This window comes from Chamaea fasciata, unplaced genomic scaffold (genome assembly GCF_029207755.1).
Source record: "Chamaea fasciata isolate MVZ Bird 193981 ecotype frontalis unplaced genomic scaffold, bChaFas1.0.hap1 SCAF_1082, whole genome shotgun sequence".
Taxonomy (NCBI): Eukaryota; Metazoa; Chordata; class Aves; order Passeriformes; family Sylviidae; genus Chamaea; species Chamaea fasciata.
The window spans coordinates 6,463-23,146 of record NW_027095167.1 but is presented as its reverse complement, the minus strand read 5'-3'; the positions used below and the strand labels follow the sequence as shown (position 1 = coordinate 23,146).

The window sequence follows — 16,684 nt, the reverse complement described above, 5'->3', positions numbered from 1 at the left end:
GACTCAAGTGTTCAAGCAACATTAACTAAGTTTGGGTTGCATTAGCAGACCAAAATCACAAACACCTGAAAAATCATTTTTCAACACATATTATATTATCCATTAAATTATGTATCATAAATTTATCATTTTAAAGATAAATACTTTTAAAGCTATTTTTAAAGTGAGCCAGAAGGCATATTTTAAAAGTGATCAACAAACAAATACCTGGAAACTATATATTTACTTCCTAATTAATTTGCATTTGCTACTGGTGCAAATTTGTTTTTTATTTTCTTTATTTGACTTTTTGATTATGTTTATAAGATACGTATATATTGCTTTATTTAATGAAATGTTCTCCTTCACATAGCCTTTTTGCTACACAAACCAAACTCAATTCTTCCTCAGCTAAGACACAATCCAAATATATTTTAACTTGGATGTAAGAAAAGCAAATAGTTGATTCTGAATATGTCAAAAAGGAAAGAGATTTTCTGCCATTTGGATCAGTTCTAAAAGGTATTCATTTATTATGCATACTATAAATACAAAAGTGGAACCCAGCAGTAGTAGGGACAGAATTAAATTGCAGGGTGCCATGTGTGGTTCTGTTTATAGCTGCTTTCTTATTGATTACACCTAATTTTTGCAGCAGACCTCTTTTAACTGTATAGGTGAAGATGGCAGTTAGGTGTCTGCTGTGTTTCTTTGTTTTCTTATGAGATATCCAGGGTATTTGGGTTCTCACAGAATTCTTCCCATTCTCTGGCCCTTTTATCCTTCAGAGTAAATGCTACACATTTCTGATTTGTTCCATAGCAGTTGAAAAGTGCATGTAAGCTTTTGAGGGTTTTTCCATGATAGTTTAAAGTATATCTAAAAATGTGCTAATATGAATGATAGTTTAGAAAAAAAGAAAATAAATTCTTGGGAATGGTTGCTAAAAGATTTTTTTTTCTCCTAAATACTGAAGATCCAGCAGTACAATATCACAATTCTTAGATAAGCTAATTAGTAAACTTAATACCTGACTCATGATGAGGACAGAGCCAGAGGAGAATCTTGTGTACTTGCATATGTTCTATTTGAAGCTGAGCTTGAAAGCTTTAAGGAGTCTCTATTGCTTGTCTCCTCCTTGAAATTAATCAGTACAAGTATTTTCCATTGTCCCTTTTGTTCATCTAGTCCACTTTTATTGTCAGCTCATGAGTCAGCTCCAGCTTAGAGACTTTCAGGATCCTGTGTGTCAAATCCACAGGTATAACCTAACTACGTCTGAGGTATTGTAACTTATAAAATAAAGCCACAAAAAGATAACATCCAGAGGAAAAGGTAGCTAAGAGATCTTTTAAGAGATTCAGATAATAGTGGCATTTCCAGTTGAGCTGGAAGATCTTATGTGTGTGTGGTTGTGTTGTGTGTGTGTTTTCATGTGCACACAAATATTTAATTATTTATTGTTGCATTATCTATGCCACAATAATTTAAATTAAAGCAGTGCTGAAACTAATAAGTATTCCACAGGAATAGAGATGGGAAGAAAACTGGTTTAGGTCTGCGAATTCCACTAGGAGATTTTTTTCTGTCTAATTTATCTAGGAAACACCCAAATTTTGAACCATATGTGTTTTAGAGAATTTTAGAGCATGTGAAAGTGTGTTTTGTTTCCTAATAGCACATACCTCTTGGAAAGGTCTGCAGCTTTTATTAAGAAGATTTTTGTGAATATGTTAAGAAATACATTTTTTCAATGCCTCAGTCAGGACTCTGACTCTAAGTATGCATCTATATTGCTCATAGCTCAGTCCCTCTGGGTGCTTTAATCATTTGTCTTAGCAAATAAAACAGACACTGTTAGAGGTATTCTGAGCCCCAGAACTCTCCTTTTCCATAGGTTTATATATTTTATGCATAGATATCCTGTGGACATAGGTTTGGGGGATTTTGGTTTTTTTCACATTGCTGGCAGTGAATTTCCAATCTACTGGAAATACTGTACTTTAAAACCCAGCTTCTATTTCTTCTGATGTATTTTTATGTTTTGTCTTTGACATCAAGACTGGATACCTAACATGCATATCTTCTTCATGGAAAAGGTGAAAGTGCTGAAAGCTTTCTTTCCCTCTGTCTTTGCTCATGAGATCAGTCTGTGGGAATCACAGGTCACAGAAATGAACAGAGAAGTGGGGAGGCAAAGAAGGTATACTCTACCTGGAAGATGATTTTCCCTGATGTCCAATCTAAATATCCCCTGGCACAATTTGAGGCTGTTTCTCCCCTGAGCCTCTTTTTCTCCAGGCTAAACAGCACCAGCTCCCTCAGCTGCTCTTAAGCCTTGTGCTCCACACCCTTCATCACCTTTGTTTGTTACCCTTCTCTGGACACATTCCAGCACCTCAATATTCATCTTTTTGTCAGGGGCCCAGAACTGAACACAGGACCTGAGGTGAAGCATCAACACCTCAAATATGCTCTGCTAAGTCCTGCTGGCCACACTCTTGCTGATACAGGCCAGGATTCCATTCACCCTCTTGGCCACCTGGGCACACGCTGGCTCATGTTCAGCAGTTCTCCAGCAGGTCCTTTTCTGCTGGGCAGCTTTCCAGCCACTCTTCCCCTGGTGCTGCAGGGGAAGAATGTGACTGAACTGCAGGACCCAGCATTTTGCCTCACTGAATGTCGTGCAATTGGCCTCAGTCCATTGATCCAGCCCGTCTAGATAGATCCCTCTGTAGTGTCTTCTTACCCTCCAGCAGACCAACATTCCCGCCCAGCTTGGTGTTACCTGCAAATTGACAGAGAGTGCACTTGATCCTTCCTTCCAGGTCATTGGTAAATGTATTAAACAGGACTGGCTTGCAGTGATGTCTGCTTTTCTCATTAAAATGGAAGTCAAATAATGAGGATTCCTTGGAGGTTGAATCAAGGCCTAACATCAAGTGCTCTAAATGGCAGGTGTACCTGTAGTTTTGCAAGAAGTTCCTCTGTACAAAGCTGCTACTTTTTTTTATGCTGTGCCTTTGCACATTGTGTTTCACAGAGTCTGACGTAAAGTACTGAGAAGCTGCTTTTGTAATGGGTAGGCAGCTGGAAGCAGACAAGGAAAACAGTGGGCTACTTTCAGCACTGGAGAACATTAATTCATCCTGGTTAGTCACACCTTAACATGACAGCAAGTAAACAGAAAAAATATTCAAAGATACATAGGAACTGGTCAAATAAAAGCATTACCAAAGCACTGGAACCATAAAATATGTGCTAATATATTGTGTGTATTTGTCTCCTAGCAAGTTTTTGCTAATGATGCATCTATTCTGAACCATGTACTGTTTTGTGTTTTACAGCACTTCAATAGAAGCTTGTGCAGGGCTCATGGTGAGAAATGGGCAGTAAACAAGTACAGCCAACAGATTAACAGACAGAGAATTGAAAGCAGGAAGCAGTTCTTTATTTTGAACTGTAGGAATTTTAAAAAATATGTAAATAAATATAAAAACTCAAAAGAGGAAAGAAAAAGGTCTAAGCCAGTAACAAGACATGAATACATACACACAACAAGAGATGACATAAATTAGCAAATAGTGAACTCACCAGAGAAAAACTAATTGTAGACTAAAAACAAATCTCAAAAAGTCTGCATATAAATTTAGCATATCATTTCTATGGGGATAAATTTAGGGCCATGTTCTAAGACCATATTTAAAAGGTCAGAGGCAGCATAAATAGCCATCATCCCTTCCTCTGACTTTATCCTTACATTCTTGTTTTATTAGTTCCCTCTTAGCTCTTCTAGCCTTGAGGTGAACCATGATATAAGGCAAAAAAAAAAGTTTTTGTCTTTATATCTCCTACCATTGCTTTTTTCCCTGAAGGTAAAGGCAATATAAATTAACTTTTTCAGGAGGTACTGGGAAAGTAAAGACTTCAAAAAAGCCACTCACCATTTTTGCTGATGTAGAATGTACGGAACATGCACAAGAGCTCTAAAATCAGTGTAACTGCTGTTGGCTAGTCAGCTAAATCTGAGTAAGAGCTTATAACTCTCCTTTAACTAGCCTTAGCAGGTGGATCAAAGAATGTGTAGGCTTATATAAAAATCTGCCTACTAGTCCTGAAAATATCTACTTTGTGATTCCCTGTTGCAGGATCTTATTCCATCTTATTAAAATCTTTTTCTCGTTATAGTTAACAGTCCTTGTACTGTAGAGCCTCTTTCTTACATTAAGTCCATTGTCATTTTTGCTGATGGTCTAACTTCCATCCCTCCAAAACTTTTGGATTTTTTTTACCCAGCCATGCAGCATTTGACTTTCCAGATCTTATGTACAAATATCTTGACAGGGAATGACGTGAAATGAGTTCCCATTACACCAAATTACTGCTCCAGTGCTAGGGCACTCTAAATTTCTCTTCATAGTTTGGAATAACAGATCATGCTCAATTAACTGTAAAAAGCAATAAAAGAGGAATTTGGGGTTTTTCCCAAAGGACGTACATTAGGTTAATTTTCTTCATTAAACCATTGCTTGTGAAATGCAAACTAATACAAACGCTTGATGCTGTGAATGATGCAGTGGATCCTCTTCTGCTTTTAGGCCAAAAACAATTTTCAAAGACAGGAAAAATGTCTTTACCAATGTCCGAGAAAAAATCCCTGACACGGCTTACCCACAAATAGATATTGAAATTGAAATTCTCCTGAATTCTTGGATTCTGGCATTTCATCAAGAAGTTTCTCTGATTATTTTCTGGAACAATAATAAATGTGTCCTTAGCAGCTAGCACACCTTTTACTATGGGGCTGTTCCTCACCTTGGAAAATGTTTGTGGTCTGAACTTGTCTCATCAATTGGATTTGGCTGGTCAAAAGAAATTAGTTAAAGATTTTTTTGGCAAAAATCAGAATACGATGAGGATGTGTATTCAGATTGCTTTAGGTCCAGTAATACAGATTCAGATATCATTTCAGTGCAAAAAAAAAAACCAAACAAACCCTGAAAAGGCTTTGGAAATTCTGTGTTTTGGAGAATATGTGCTGAATTCTCTTTGTCTACTCGATGATGGTGATGTCATCCACACCATTCTGATTAGGCCATCACATTGGCCTTGCTGGGGCAGCAGTGAACCTTTCTTTTGACACCCAACTATCACTCCAACATTTTCAGAAGTATGCCCTTTATGCTGAGTTGAAGTTTTCTTTGTTATGCTTAATGTCATTCTGACATCATGCAGTATTTCTGGAAAGTAGGGCTGTTAGTATACATGACTGTTTTAAGCTACTGCTGAAATGGCGAAAATCTAGATAACTTTTAATCTAAATGTTACTAAGTGTTCTTTAAAGTAGGAACTCTCTCTGCTTGATGCGTGAGGTAAACAATGGATGGTAAATCACTGAATCATGGGATTGCTTAGGTTGGGAAACACCTGTAAGATCATTGACTTCACCATTTACCTGGTTGTCACGTCTGACTTTTTTCTTTCACTCTCAGTGAATTACACAGACCACCACAGAACTCATCTTCTGGTTTGACATAAGCAGTTCTTCCTAAGTTTTACAAAGGACTCTTTCTATCTTCTCTTGCAAAAGCAACTTCAAAGCTATTCTTCTGTACCTGTACAGAAGACTGGTTTAGCAGTCTTCTCCAATTTACTTTTTACCCACTCTGTTACTGGATGCAAAGAGCACTTTATTGAAATGAATATATGCTATTGTCTTTTTCTTTCACATTAAAAAACTTCTTGTAAAAAACCCAAGAAAACCATTTGAGGGCAAGATTTCAGGAGACCAGGCGTGCCTGCTTGTCATTTGGAGGGGATGTTGAAGTTTTTGCAAAGTAAAGGCAAAGTCTTCATGGAGTCTTGGTTCTGTCATTACTTTAACACATATTTTACAACTTCTGCTTGTCATTTTCGAAATTTTGTTGGCTGTTACTTCTGTTATCTCTTTTTTCCTGATTAGTTTATGCAATTTCCATGTCTTTATCTATACTTTCTTAATATTTAGACTTTTCATTTCCTCTTTCTTGCTTTAGATAATAGCATCTTCAGACCTCATATTTCAATGTTTAAGTGGTTTTCTAGTGAGATAATGATATTAATTTGAGTTTTTTCCCAAAAATTACCGCAGTTGCTTCACACATAGCAACACGGTTGCATAGCATTTTTTGACCTGAACTCTGATTTTGCCACACTCCAGAACAAATTAAAGCAATTATTTTTATCTGTTATGTCAATACATGATATATATTTTGTATGTGTTTTAAGTCAGAAGTTAGCTTGTTGGTCTCTCTACAGGTATGTTGCCCCTGCTAAGGATTTCTATTTTTTTTGACGGTCCAGTGTGATCATTGGAAGACCAAGCATGTATATATTGAAATGGGTGAATTTTTAAACTTTTTATTCCTGTCATAGTCTTGACAAATATATATACATCTTAACCTATGAACATTCTAGCTACATTTGTCTGCCAGTCTGACCCTAATAGAGAACTCCTGAGATATTTTTTTTATTATAGTTATTAATTTACCAAGAACATAATAATAACATCTATAAAAAGAAAACATTTTTGCAGGGATATTTATTTATTTATTTATTTATTTGTTAAATAACGTATTTTTTCACACTAACATAGCAGATGTTATAGCAGGTTCATAACTTTCCAGACTTTCCTGGTTTGGTCAACTCTCTTTTGTACATGGAAATGAGCTGATATGTATTTCTTTCATACTTTGTTTGTTTGTTTATTTGGATTGCATTTGTTTGGAATTTTTTTGGTTGCAAGACATATCCATACATCTTAAAAACAAATAAGTTTTGTTGACATCTAGCAAGTATTTCATGGGCCCCAGTGATTTAAAGTAAGAGTTGTGGACTTAAGGGAAGAAAGATATGCTTGTGGCTGCTACTATTCTACCTACTATCTGTCAGAGACATAGAAGAGTAGTGAATAGAGTTTTGGTATTGGGAGTGGGAGACAAAAGAGTGAGATGAAATTAGAGGGATCACCTGGAAGAACCTACTAGCAATAGTATTGCCAAAGTAACTCAGTAGGATGTTGACCTGCTTGGCTACAAGAGCGCCTTTAACTCCTCTGAAAACATTGCTTGGGTAAAGATGAAAACTGGGAAGTGTATATTCAGTTCTGCCTCTCCAAGGTATCTAACCAATATTAATATTAATGAGACATGAATTGGAATGCATGAAGTAATTTAAAATTCTCCTGATTTCAGAAAGCTTTGTGACTTCATCACTTTTAGTGGAGCCCTTTGCACCTTCACTGTTTAATATGTTAATTTTATTAAAATATCTTTATTGTATTAGTCTTTATTCAACATTCCACTAACATGTTAATTTAAATAATTTTGTGATTATATGGCATATTTCTTCCTTCAAATACTAACTCATAAATGTTGATATTTTGTTGACATTCACAAATAGCAACTCTGAATTGCTAATCTCACTCTAATAAAAGGTGAATTTGATCAGAATTTTGAACTACTTTTAGGATAAGATTTAAATTACTTAAACGTCATCAAGGAGGAAATTTTCATCTGTTTCATTAGCATCTACCTTCTAGTTTAGTTTATGGTGAAACACACTGTTGCATATAAGTCTTAAAGGTATTCCAATAGGCATTTTTTTTCCTAGTTGCCTTGGTTAAAGACAAATTTTAGGAGGTGTTTACTCCAAAATGAGTTACTTTCCCTTTGTTTTAACCAATCCCTTTCCACAGATAACAAATTATGTCCAGCAGTGTGCTCTTAAGGCAAAGCCCACTGGGTTACTTTAGTAATATTATTGCTAGTAGGTTCAGGGGGGGATCTTTTCCTTGGGAGAAACATCTCGACTGCCAGACCTAGTTCTGGACTCTCAAATACAACAGAGATAAGAACATTCCTTTGAAAGGCAACAAAGTTGAGTAGAGGCTGAAGCATCTGTTGCTACAGAAAGATGCTGAAGGTGCTGGGATGATTCAAACCGCGGAAGGCAAGGAAGACAGAGGGAAACATAAGTATTTATAACTGATAAAGAACATGGAGACATAGTCCTCTCCATTGTATTCAGTAAACATAGAACAGACAGTGGGCAGAAACTGAAATATAATAAATTCCATCTGAACATAAGAAAAAATACATTTTGTTTCTGAGAGTGCCCAACAGGTTCCTCAGAAAGTCTGTGCAGTCTCTGTCTGTAGAGCCATTCAAGACCCTACTGCATATGGTCATTGGCAACCTGCTCTAGCTGATCTGATTTTAGCAGGGCATTTGGAATAGGCAGCCTCAAGAGAGCCTTCTAATCTCACCTTTTCTGTGACTCTGTATTTATATCTATTTCATTCAGACCATACAGCAGCAAGATTTCTAGTGTTAATATCCACAACAACAGCTTTTTGGAACTAATTTCACTATGATTGTTGGTTTGTGGGGTTTCCCCCCTTTACTTCATAAACAGTTCTTCTCCATCTCCCTTCAACTAGTAGTGGTAGTTCATTTTAAATTTCAGTGGAGCACACCTTCATGTTCATTTGCTGCTTAACAACCCCTACAATGAAATAGATGTAAAAAAGTGCCCTCTCAAATAAACCTGTCACATGGCACAAAGACTTTTTTCTGGTATCCTTTAAAAGAAAAGAAGGGAATAGTAAGCCAGGATATTATGTTTGATTCATTAACTTTTTGGAAACTGACTTGTTTTCAAACATCTAACGTGTCCAAATCCATTTTTATTGTTTTTCAAAGTGTTTGGTGAGTCTGTGCACTGTCAAATGGAAAAGAGATTCTGCAGGTAGCAAGCCCTGCCTCACAAGGAATCTGTCAACCACGGAATTATATTTATAAATAAATAGCTTGCTATGCTTTTGTGTTCTAAAGATTGCCAAAGTTTTGAATTTTCTCAGTGACATAGAGAAGGAGCATAGATTATAGATTAAAAGCCATGAGAGGAGAGACAGTTTTTGAGTGGAGGTGCACACAGTATATAGGAAACTGGCAAACTTATATAAAAATAAATGAACACAAAGTTTAAAGCTTACACAAGAGCAGAAAAAAAAATGTACAGTTTTCTTGCAGTGATGAAGCAACAACTTTACTACCAAATCAACATTTTAAGGCATCCTTCTGTTTTCTTAATTTATTTTTCAAATTATTTATCAAATTACTTTAAAGAATGATTTGGTAAATATATATGAGCAGTAGCCTTCACACTGGCTGATTTCTGTAGCTTCATGTTTCCCATATTGACATTCATTATTTATTTTATTGATACTAATTAATTAATGCCTGCTGCTTAAAGGGAACCACCACAGAGGCGATGGCGGATCTCGGAGGCGGCCCCAGCGCAGGTGGGAGCCGCGCTCGGTTCTGCCGGGGCTCGGGGCCGGCTGCGGGCGGAGGGGGCGGCAGGGGGCTCTGGCGGGTTCCTTGTGCCGTGTCGGCGCCGTGTTCCCCGTGGCCGGAGGGCGCTGCGGGAGCGGCTGCCCGCGGTCTCCTTCCCGCCGCTGCCTCGGCTGAGCCCATTCCCCTGCTTGCGCTGGCAGGTGCCATCAAATGCATCCCAGGATCCCATCTCCCCACCTGAAGCCTCCAGTGCCCAGCCTGTCCTGGGCTGGTGGCAGCCAGCCTGACAAAAACCAACAGCCACGGGCCACCAGCGCCCGGGGGCTCAGAAGCAGGTGAGGGACGCTTTGGTTGGCAGGAGCGGAAGGGCCGGGGCTGCTCCCCTGCCTCTCTTTGCCTTGGGTTAGGATTCAATTTTCTTGCCTCTGTCCGAGGGGATAAAGGCATGGTTTTTCTCCAACACAGGGCAGGTTTTTTCTCTAGCATGGAGCCTTCCCCATGGCCCTTCTGGCCTTCCCCAGGCCCCTTCTGCCCTCTTGCAGAACCAGTGGCATTTTCCGCCACACGCAGTTTGTAACCCAGAGTCGAGTGCAGCCCAGAAGGCTCCAAGCAAGTCCTTCCAGGCTGACTCTGCAGATGCCGAGGCTGCTCTGGCCTCTGCCAGGCCTCTGCTGGGGCTCAGCTCTGGGCAAGGCTGGGCCCACTGTGGCCTCGCATTGCTCCGCGCAGCTGAGTCACAGGGGGAGAAGGATGGCACATGGCACAACTCAAGGGAGTTGAGGTTGAAGGGAGTTTTTATTCCAAAAGCTGCCGTAACAAACAGGGTGTCACAACAACCAGAACAAACAGGCTGTCCTAACTACCAGAACTAACTGGCAGTGCTAACTACCAGAACTAAGTAGTTGTCCCAAGGAGAAGAGAAAGCGCTTCATGTCCTCCGCTGCTCTTTCAGTCGCTTTGCTGCAGTGATCAGAGGGGTCAGGCTGGAGAGAGGCTTGGCTGATGCTAAAAATGGGTGCTGGCCAAAGGATAAAAAAGAAAGAAGTGAAGCGTTACTTTCCAAAGTCAAGTTCCTCCCAGGCTCTGTTGCAGCAGGACAAAGGGGAATGGATTTGAAGTGCAGGGAGGGAAGCAGGCTCAGATTAGATGTAAGGGAGAATTTTGGTTTTTCACCAGGAGAGTGGGGAACACACTGACAGAAGGTGCCCAGAGATGTGGGAGGTGCCTCCTCCCTGGAAAGAGCCAAGCTCAGCTCAGGCACGGCTCTGGGGCACCTGATCTGCTTGAAGATGTCTGCGCCCATTGAGGGCACCAGGTGCAGAGGACCTGGAAAGGAGCCTGCCAACCCAAACCGGGCGAGGATTCTGCTTGCTTTGCGCGTGCAAAGCAGCCAGCCTGGAGATTACGGGAGAGGGCCCCAGAAGAAAACCCCTCCCTGCCGCTGCTGTTTCCCCTGCAGCCGCTTGGCATTCACCTGCAGCAGCTCCTGGGCAGACCAGCGCCGCTCCTCGTCCCACTCCAGGCTGCACTCGAGGAAGTCCCGCAGCAGAGCCGACAGGCGCCGGGGCTCCTGCAGCCGCGGGGTCCCGTTCTGCCGGATCAGAGTGCGAGCCTGCAGGAAAAGCAAACACAGCGCTCTGCCAGCTTCCGTCACACCCACAGTGCTCACATCGAGCCCAGTTTCTCAGCCCCAGCTCCAGGGGCACTTTCCTCCCTGGCAGAGATGCTGCTCATTTTTCTTTACCAACCAAAAAACCCAAAGCCTGATGCAGCCACAGCCATTGCAACATCCAAATGATCTGGCCTGGAGAGCCAATCTCATTGGCTTTCTTAGTAGGCACTTCCATCAGAAAGAGCAGATTTTGCTTCTCCAAATACCGACACCAGCGTTCCAGGCCATTTGCAAGAGTCACTGTGGTCTGACTGTTATTTCAAAGGATTCTTACATCAAACGCATCTCTGCAGGGCCACTGACACTCAAGGAAATTCATTTGGGATGCCCCATCCCAGAAACTGCCAGACAAGAAACAGGTTTGTGTTGCTGAAAGCTCAGGCTTGGTGACATGGAGAAAGGAGCTTGGGCTAGGAAAGAAACGTGTTAGACTTTGGGCATGTTAAATAATCATCTTGACGTGTTAGACAACTTTCCCAGTGAGAAGAGCCGGGAGGGACTTAATCTCGCCAAACCTGTTTTACAAACTCCTTCATAGATTTCTTGTGTTTGGGGGTGGCTTTTGGGGTTCGTTTGGGGTTTTTTTGCAAGATAACATTGGAGCTGATACTGGCTTCACGTTTTCAGGTCATCCTCACAGATAGAAGAGCTGAACACCTTAAAGCCCAAAGCACATTGTTGCCAGAGACTGCAGAATATTGGTCTGTGTTCAGGCTCGAGTCCTCTGGGAATTCCCTTCCCCATGTCCAGAAACCTTCAGCTGCTCCTGCCAGGGCAGGGCCACGCTGTGCTCACAGGCCTCTGCAAACACTGGAGAATCTGCCTCTTACCATGGCCGCCGTTTCCTTGAAGTAAGGAGGTTCTCCTTCCACCATCTCGATGGTCACAATGCCCAAGGACCAGATGTCCACCTTGGGGCCGTAAGGAGAACTGGTGACAACTTCTGGGGCCATCCAGTGAGCAGTGCCCACCATGGAGCTGGGCTGGTCCTGCTCAGGGCTGAGCTGAGCGCAGAGGCCAAAATCAGCTGAGGACAGAAACAAACCCTGTCAAAGGCAGCTGGAATGAGGAAACCAACCCCAAAGATTCCCCACTCTCAGTGTGAGAATGCAGTCGTGAATACAGCTGCAAAAGTCCTCACGGCTGGAGGCAAGGAAAGATGGAACTGGACCCTTCAAGAAACCCTCAGCTTTCATGCAGTGGCTTTTACTGATTCCCTTGAAGATTTCCATTCCAACTCCTGCCCCTCTGCAAGGGCCATAGCCAGAGCAAAGCCACTCCTGACACTCCTGCTCCTCCCCTGAGCTCTCTGCAGGGGCAGCAGGAGCGCTTGTGGCAGTGCCACCAGCAGCACTTGTGGGGCTCTGGCCGCCACTGGCAAGCAGCCCCACACCCGCAGCCCGGGAGCGCCGTGCCTGGCCAGGAACACTCACCCAGCTTGACAGAGCCGTTCATTCCCAGAAGGATGTTGGAGCTCTTCAGATCTCTGTGGATCACCTGGTTGGAATGGAGGAAATCCAGGCCCTGCAGACACTGAGAGAGAAAAAGAAACACCGGGGTAAAAATCAATGGCTGGAATATATCAGCCAAGAAAGGAGAGTTTAGAATTCTGCCAGCAGAAACTTTGCTGTGACAGGCCAGGAGTGCAGTGCACACAAGCTCCAGGCAAATGGTTCCAAGGCAAAGCTGAGAAGAGCAAATCAAACCCAAAAAAGACAGAGTACCCCAACAGCAGGAAAGGGGACAAGAACAGAAGTGCAGTGATGCTGGCAGGCCATTCATTTCAGTGGCTCTTTCCTCTCCAGCTCATAAAAACAAGGCAGAAACAAAGCCCTGAGCATGGAGCCGCTCCTCTTCTCCTGCCCTTCTGGAAGGAGCATCGTGTCCAAGCCATGGGAGGCACAAGCAGGATCCCTCACCTCCCGACTGACAGCTGCCATGTCTCCTTCAGCCATGCGTGTCTGTCTGACCACATCCTGCAAAGTTCCTCCATCCATGTATTCCATCACCAGCCAGAGATCTCCATCAACAAGGAAGCTGGAAAAGGAAAACAATGGCACAGAGATGAATGTGCAGTACTCAATTCCCCCATGGCAAAGCCTCCAGTGGGGTTTTCTTTCCAGGTCACTTGTCAATGAGGACAGAATCCCATCTGATTTTCACAGGAGACACCTGTGAAAAAGGAGAGGCCTTAGATGGCAAGCAAGTGAAAGATGCACTTTTAGCAACAGCCCAGATCAATGTGAAACCACACCACTTGCCCCCAGCTGCTTCAGCATCTGAACTCATCACTTCCACCATTCACTCCACAACAAGGCAACACAACTTCCGGAGCTATCCAGGGAGGGAGGCCGTGCAGCACTTGGGATAAAAGTGGTCAACTCTTTGGAAAACCTTGCAGAAAGTCTCTTCAGTAACAGGCAGGGCCATTGAAAAATGGGCAGATGAGGCCTTTCTGGAAACAAGAACCTGCTCTTCCTGGTAACTGAAGCAATGGAAAAGATTTGGGAAGAAGACACCAAGGGAAATAATTTCTGCCATGGATTATCAGCACTTGTTGTAAGACACAGAAAATAGGGTCCGCTTGAAGAGAAAACCAAAGTGGTGCAACAAAAGAACATGGAGGGAGTGAACTGCCAGGCTGTTGTTTTGGCAAGATCTGGCCGGGTCAGGCTTCTCAAAACAGGCTACGGACTGCGGATGCCAGGAAAGATTAACGCAGGGCTCGTGCACGGGATGAGAGCTGAAGCACTCACCTGCCCAAAGAGTTGATAATGTTGGGGTTCTTCTTGTCCTTCAGGAGCAGGAGCTCATTCACAGCTCGTTCCCTCTTCTGCCCTCGGAGACTCATTTTCTTTATGGCCACCTGAAGGGACATTGCAGACCTTCAACTGGAGGAGTCTGTGGCAGGAGGCCACAGCAAACACGGAGCGAGTCTTTTTGGAGCGACGCAGCCAGGCTGTGCCAAACTGCCTTGGGATGGGACACCAGAGCTCAGCAAGTGCCATTCCCACAGCCCATTGCTCTGCTGGCTGGGGGCTGCTTACAGGACACGTGGCCAGAGACATTTGGCCTTGTGAGCTCTGCAGAAATGGTCCCTCAGCTTCAAAGCTCTAACAACCTTCTCTGCACCTACACTCTTCTCAAATGGCCCTAGTTTACCACCACTCTTAGAATGATGATGATGATGATGTTCATTATTATTCAAACACATTTTGCAAGCAGGAGGTAATTCTGGTTCTGTGCAAACAGAGCAAAAGAGCTGGGAACCCTTTAGCAATTCTATGGCATTTGCTCATGATTTCAAACGCAGCTGCTCTGCTTGGGCTTGCACAACAAAGCAAACACACACATCCCATGCTCAGATAATCGCTGTCACAGGCTGGCAGCCACATCAGAGCCAAAGACAACTGCAGGCTTTAGGAGAGAGCTTTGCTCTGGACATCCATCTTCTCATTGCTCTCCCTCTCTCTCTGTCAGCAGACACTCACCTCTCGTCCAGTGGCCCTGTCGAGTCCTTTACAAACGGCTCCGAAAGCCCTGCAGACAAAACAGCAGAGAGGAAAGAAGCAGTGCTTTAGACCCTGGGAGTGAAAGTCAGGCAGACAGGAGATCTTTTCTACCTGTAGCATTCAGAAAACACCTGGGCGCGTCAAGCCTTGAAAGAAGGGCGCGGCAGCCACCAGCCCTCTGCCATGCAAGGTGTGCAAGGGAAAACTGAGGCCAAACATGAAGGAAAAGTGCTGGAGCAAACCCCAAATGTCCGTGATGAATTCCTTTAGTTCAAAACCTGGGCTGGGGGCCGGCTGTCTAAAGAACTAGAAAAGAATGTATTTCATCCTTTTGCGTTTCCTGCCTAAGAGCTGCAGGATCCACAAGAGCCCTGCATCAGGGCATCATGCATTTTCCCCTTGAGTGCAGCAGCTCTGTGTCTGTTACTGCATGTGTGGGGTCTACTACTTGTGCTGAAAAGAGCCCTTCTTAGTTCATCTCTGCTTTCTGTTTGGAAGCCATTCTCTTGATAATCCTGAGCGGTGAATAGTTTTGCAAGTAAAAGATTTGAAAGCAATCTTGTTGACAACTCTTGTCTGACAGTCAGCAGATGGTGAGTTGCTCTCTTAGGCAATCCAATTGCATGGACAGAAGATCTTCCATGTCCTGCTCCTTGCTGCAGGCAGGACACTGCCAGCCTCAGGGGCCTTTGGAGGTGCCATCTGACCACAGTTGTCAATTCTGATCAGGACTGAGAGACAGCAGCATCATCCCCCAGTGCCTGAAGGTGTCTGCAGCTCTCCTGACTTCTCACTTGATCCTGCAGCAGCAAAATACCTGGGCCCTGCTTGTGTAGAAGTAACTGCCTTGCACTTACCCTTGGCCAATCTGCTCCAGTTCCAGGTATTTCTCCGCAGGCTCCCCCACGCTCACGCTGTTTCCTGAAAGAAACCACATGGAAGACACTCTCTCCCAGACAGAGACCCCACCTTGCAGCAGAGCCAGAATGCAGCCCCACTCCCTGGGGGCCCTTGTTCTCAGCTGGGGAAGGACAATCAGTCACTCTGGGACATTCAGCTGCAGAGCAACACCGGCTGCAGCTGATGCTGAGACACACACACAGCACCTGCTCTGGCACACAGGAACAGAGCAGACGTACTCAGCTGCATCAGGCACTGCTCCCCTCTTTCCTCTGCCTGCAGGGCTGTGCTGCTGCCAGAACCTTCAACCCAGGATCCCGCAGCAGAGGGAGGTTCTCCGTCCTCTTCCCAAAACGCTGCAGCTTCTCCGTCCTCTTCCCAAAACGCTGCAGGTTGGCCATCGTCTTTCCAAGCCATGGGACGTTCACCCTCCACTACCCATGCTGGGAGACATTCACCCTCCTCTTCCCAAGCCACAGGATGTCCTCCGTCCTCATCCCACACCGGGAGATGTCCGTCATCCTCGTCCCACGCCATGGCAGCTTGGCCATTCTCGTCCTGTACCGAGTGACGTCCACCATCCTCGTCCCACGCTGGGAGATGTCCACTGTCCTTGTCCCACACGGCGGGAGCCTCGCCGTTGTATTCCCAATCGGCGGGATGTTCACCTTCATCTCCCAGAAGAGCGGGAAGTTCACTGTCGTCTCCCGGCACAGAGGGAAGTTCACCATTATCTCCCTGAAGAGTGGGAAGTTCACCGCTGCCTTCCTCCTCTTTGGCCTCCTCTTTGGAGGCAGAGGGAGCCGGAGGAGGTGCTGATGCTGCTTTTGTGCCCTGTGGACAGGCGGTAGTGTGAGGGACGGGAAGTTCCATCTCAGTTATCACCTTATTTATCCTCAGCTACACATCCAGCTGCACTAAGCAGAAATAGGGTTCCCAGCTGCTCAAACAAACAAACAATGGGCTAAAGTCGACATTGCCACCTATTGTTGGGAATTTGATACTCCACCATGGCTAAAGCCAGCAAGCAATCTTCTGCCTGCAAAACCACACCTGCAGCTCTTCAAAAGCATTTCAACAGAAAAGGAGAAAACTGCCAGGGATGCCTTTGCTGCTGCTGCTGCTGCTGCTGCAAAGACACTGACAGGAACTTTCCTTCAGCCTCCCAGGTTTGCACTCGGCTGCCACATGCTCAGCTCACAACTTGCTGCACAATTCCAAACACCAAAGGTTCCCTTTGAACTCACCAAAGGAGGAGCTGCTCGAGATCCACCTGTCAGGTG

General features: G+C 44.0%; 1 protein-coding gene across 1 annotated transcript; it reads right to left on the bottom strand.

Annotated features, from left to right (window-relative positions):
• Nucleotides 1–10,104: 10,104 nt before the first annotated feature.
• LOC136284530 (serine/threonine-protein kinase PAK 3-like) lies at nt 10,105–16,327 on the bottom strand. The gene is made up of 9 exons (XM_066174881.1): nt 15,641–16,327; nt 15,359–15,422; nt 14,481–14,529; nt 13,746–13,855; nt 12,909–13,026; nt 12,423–12,522; nt 11,820–12,016; nt 10,792–10,929; nt 10,105–10,335 (listed from the first exon to the last, which is right to left on the bottom strand). Exons 1-9 carry the CDS (start codon nt 16,272–16,274, stop codon nt 10,246–10,248), a joined length of 1,500 nt encoding a protein of 499 aa, XP_066030978.1. The 5' UTR covers nt 16,275–16,327; the 3' UTR covers nt 10,105–10,245.
• Between the last annotated feature and the right edge of the window lie 357 nt (nt 16,328–16,684).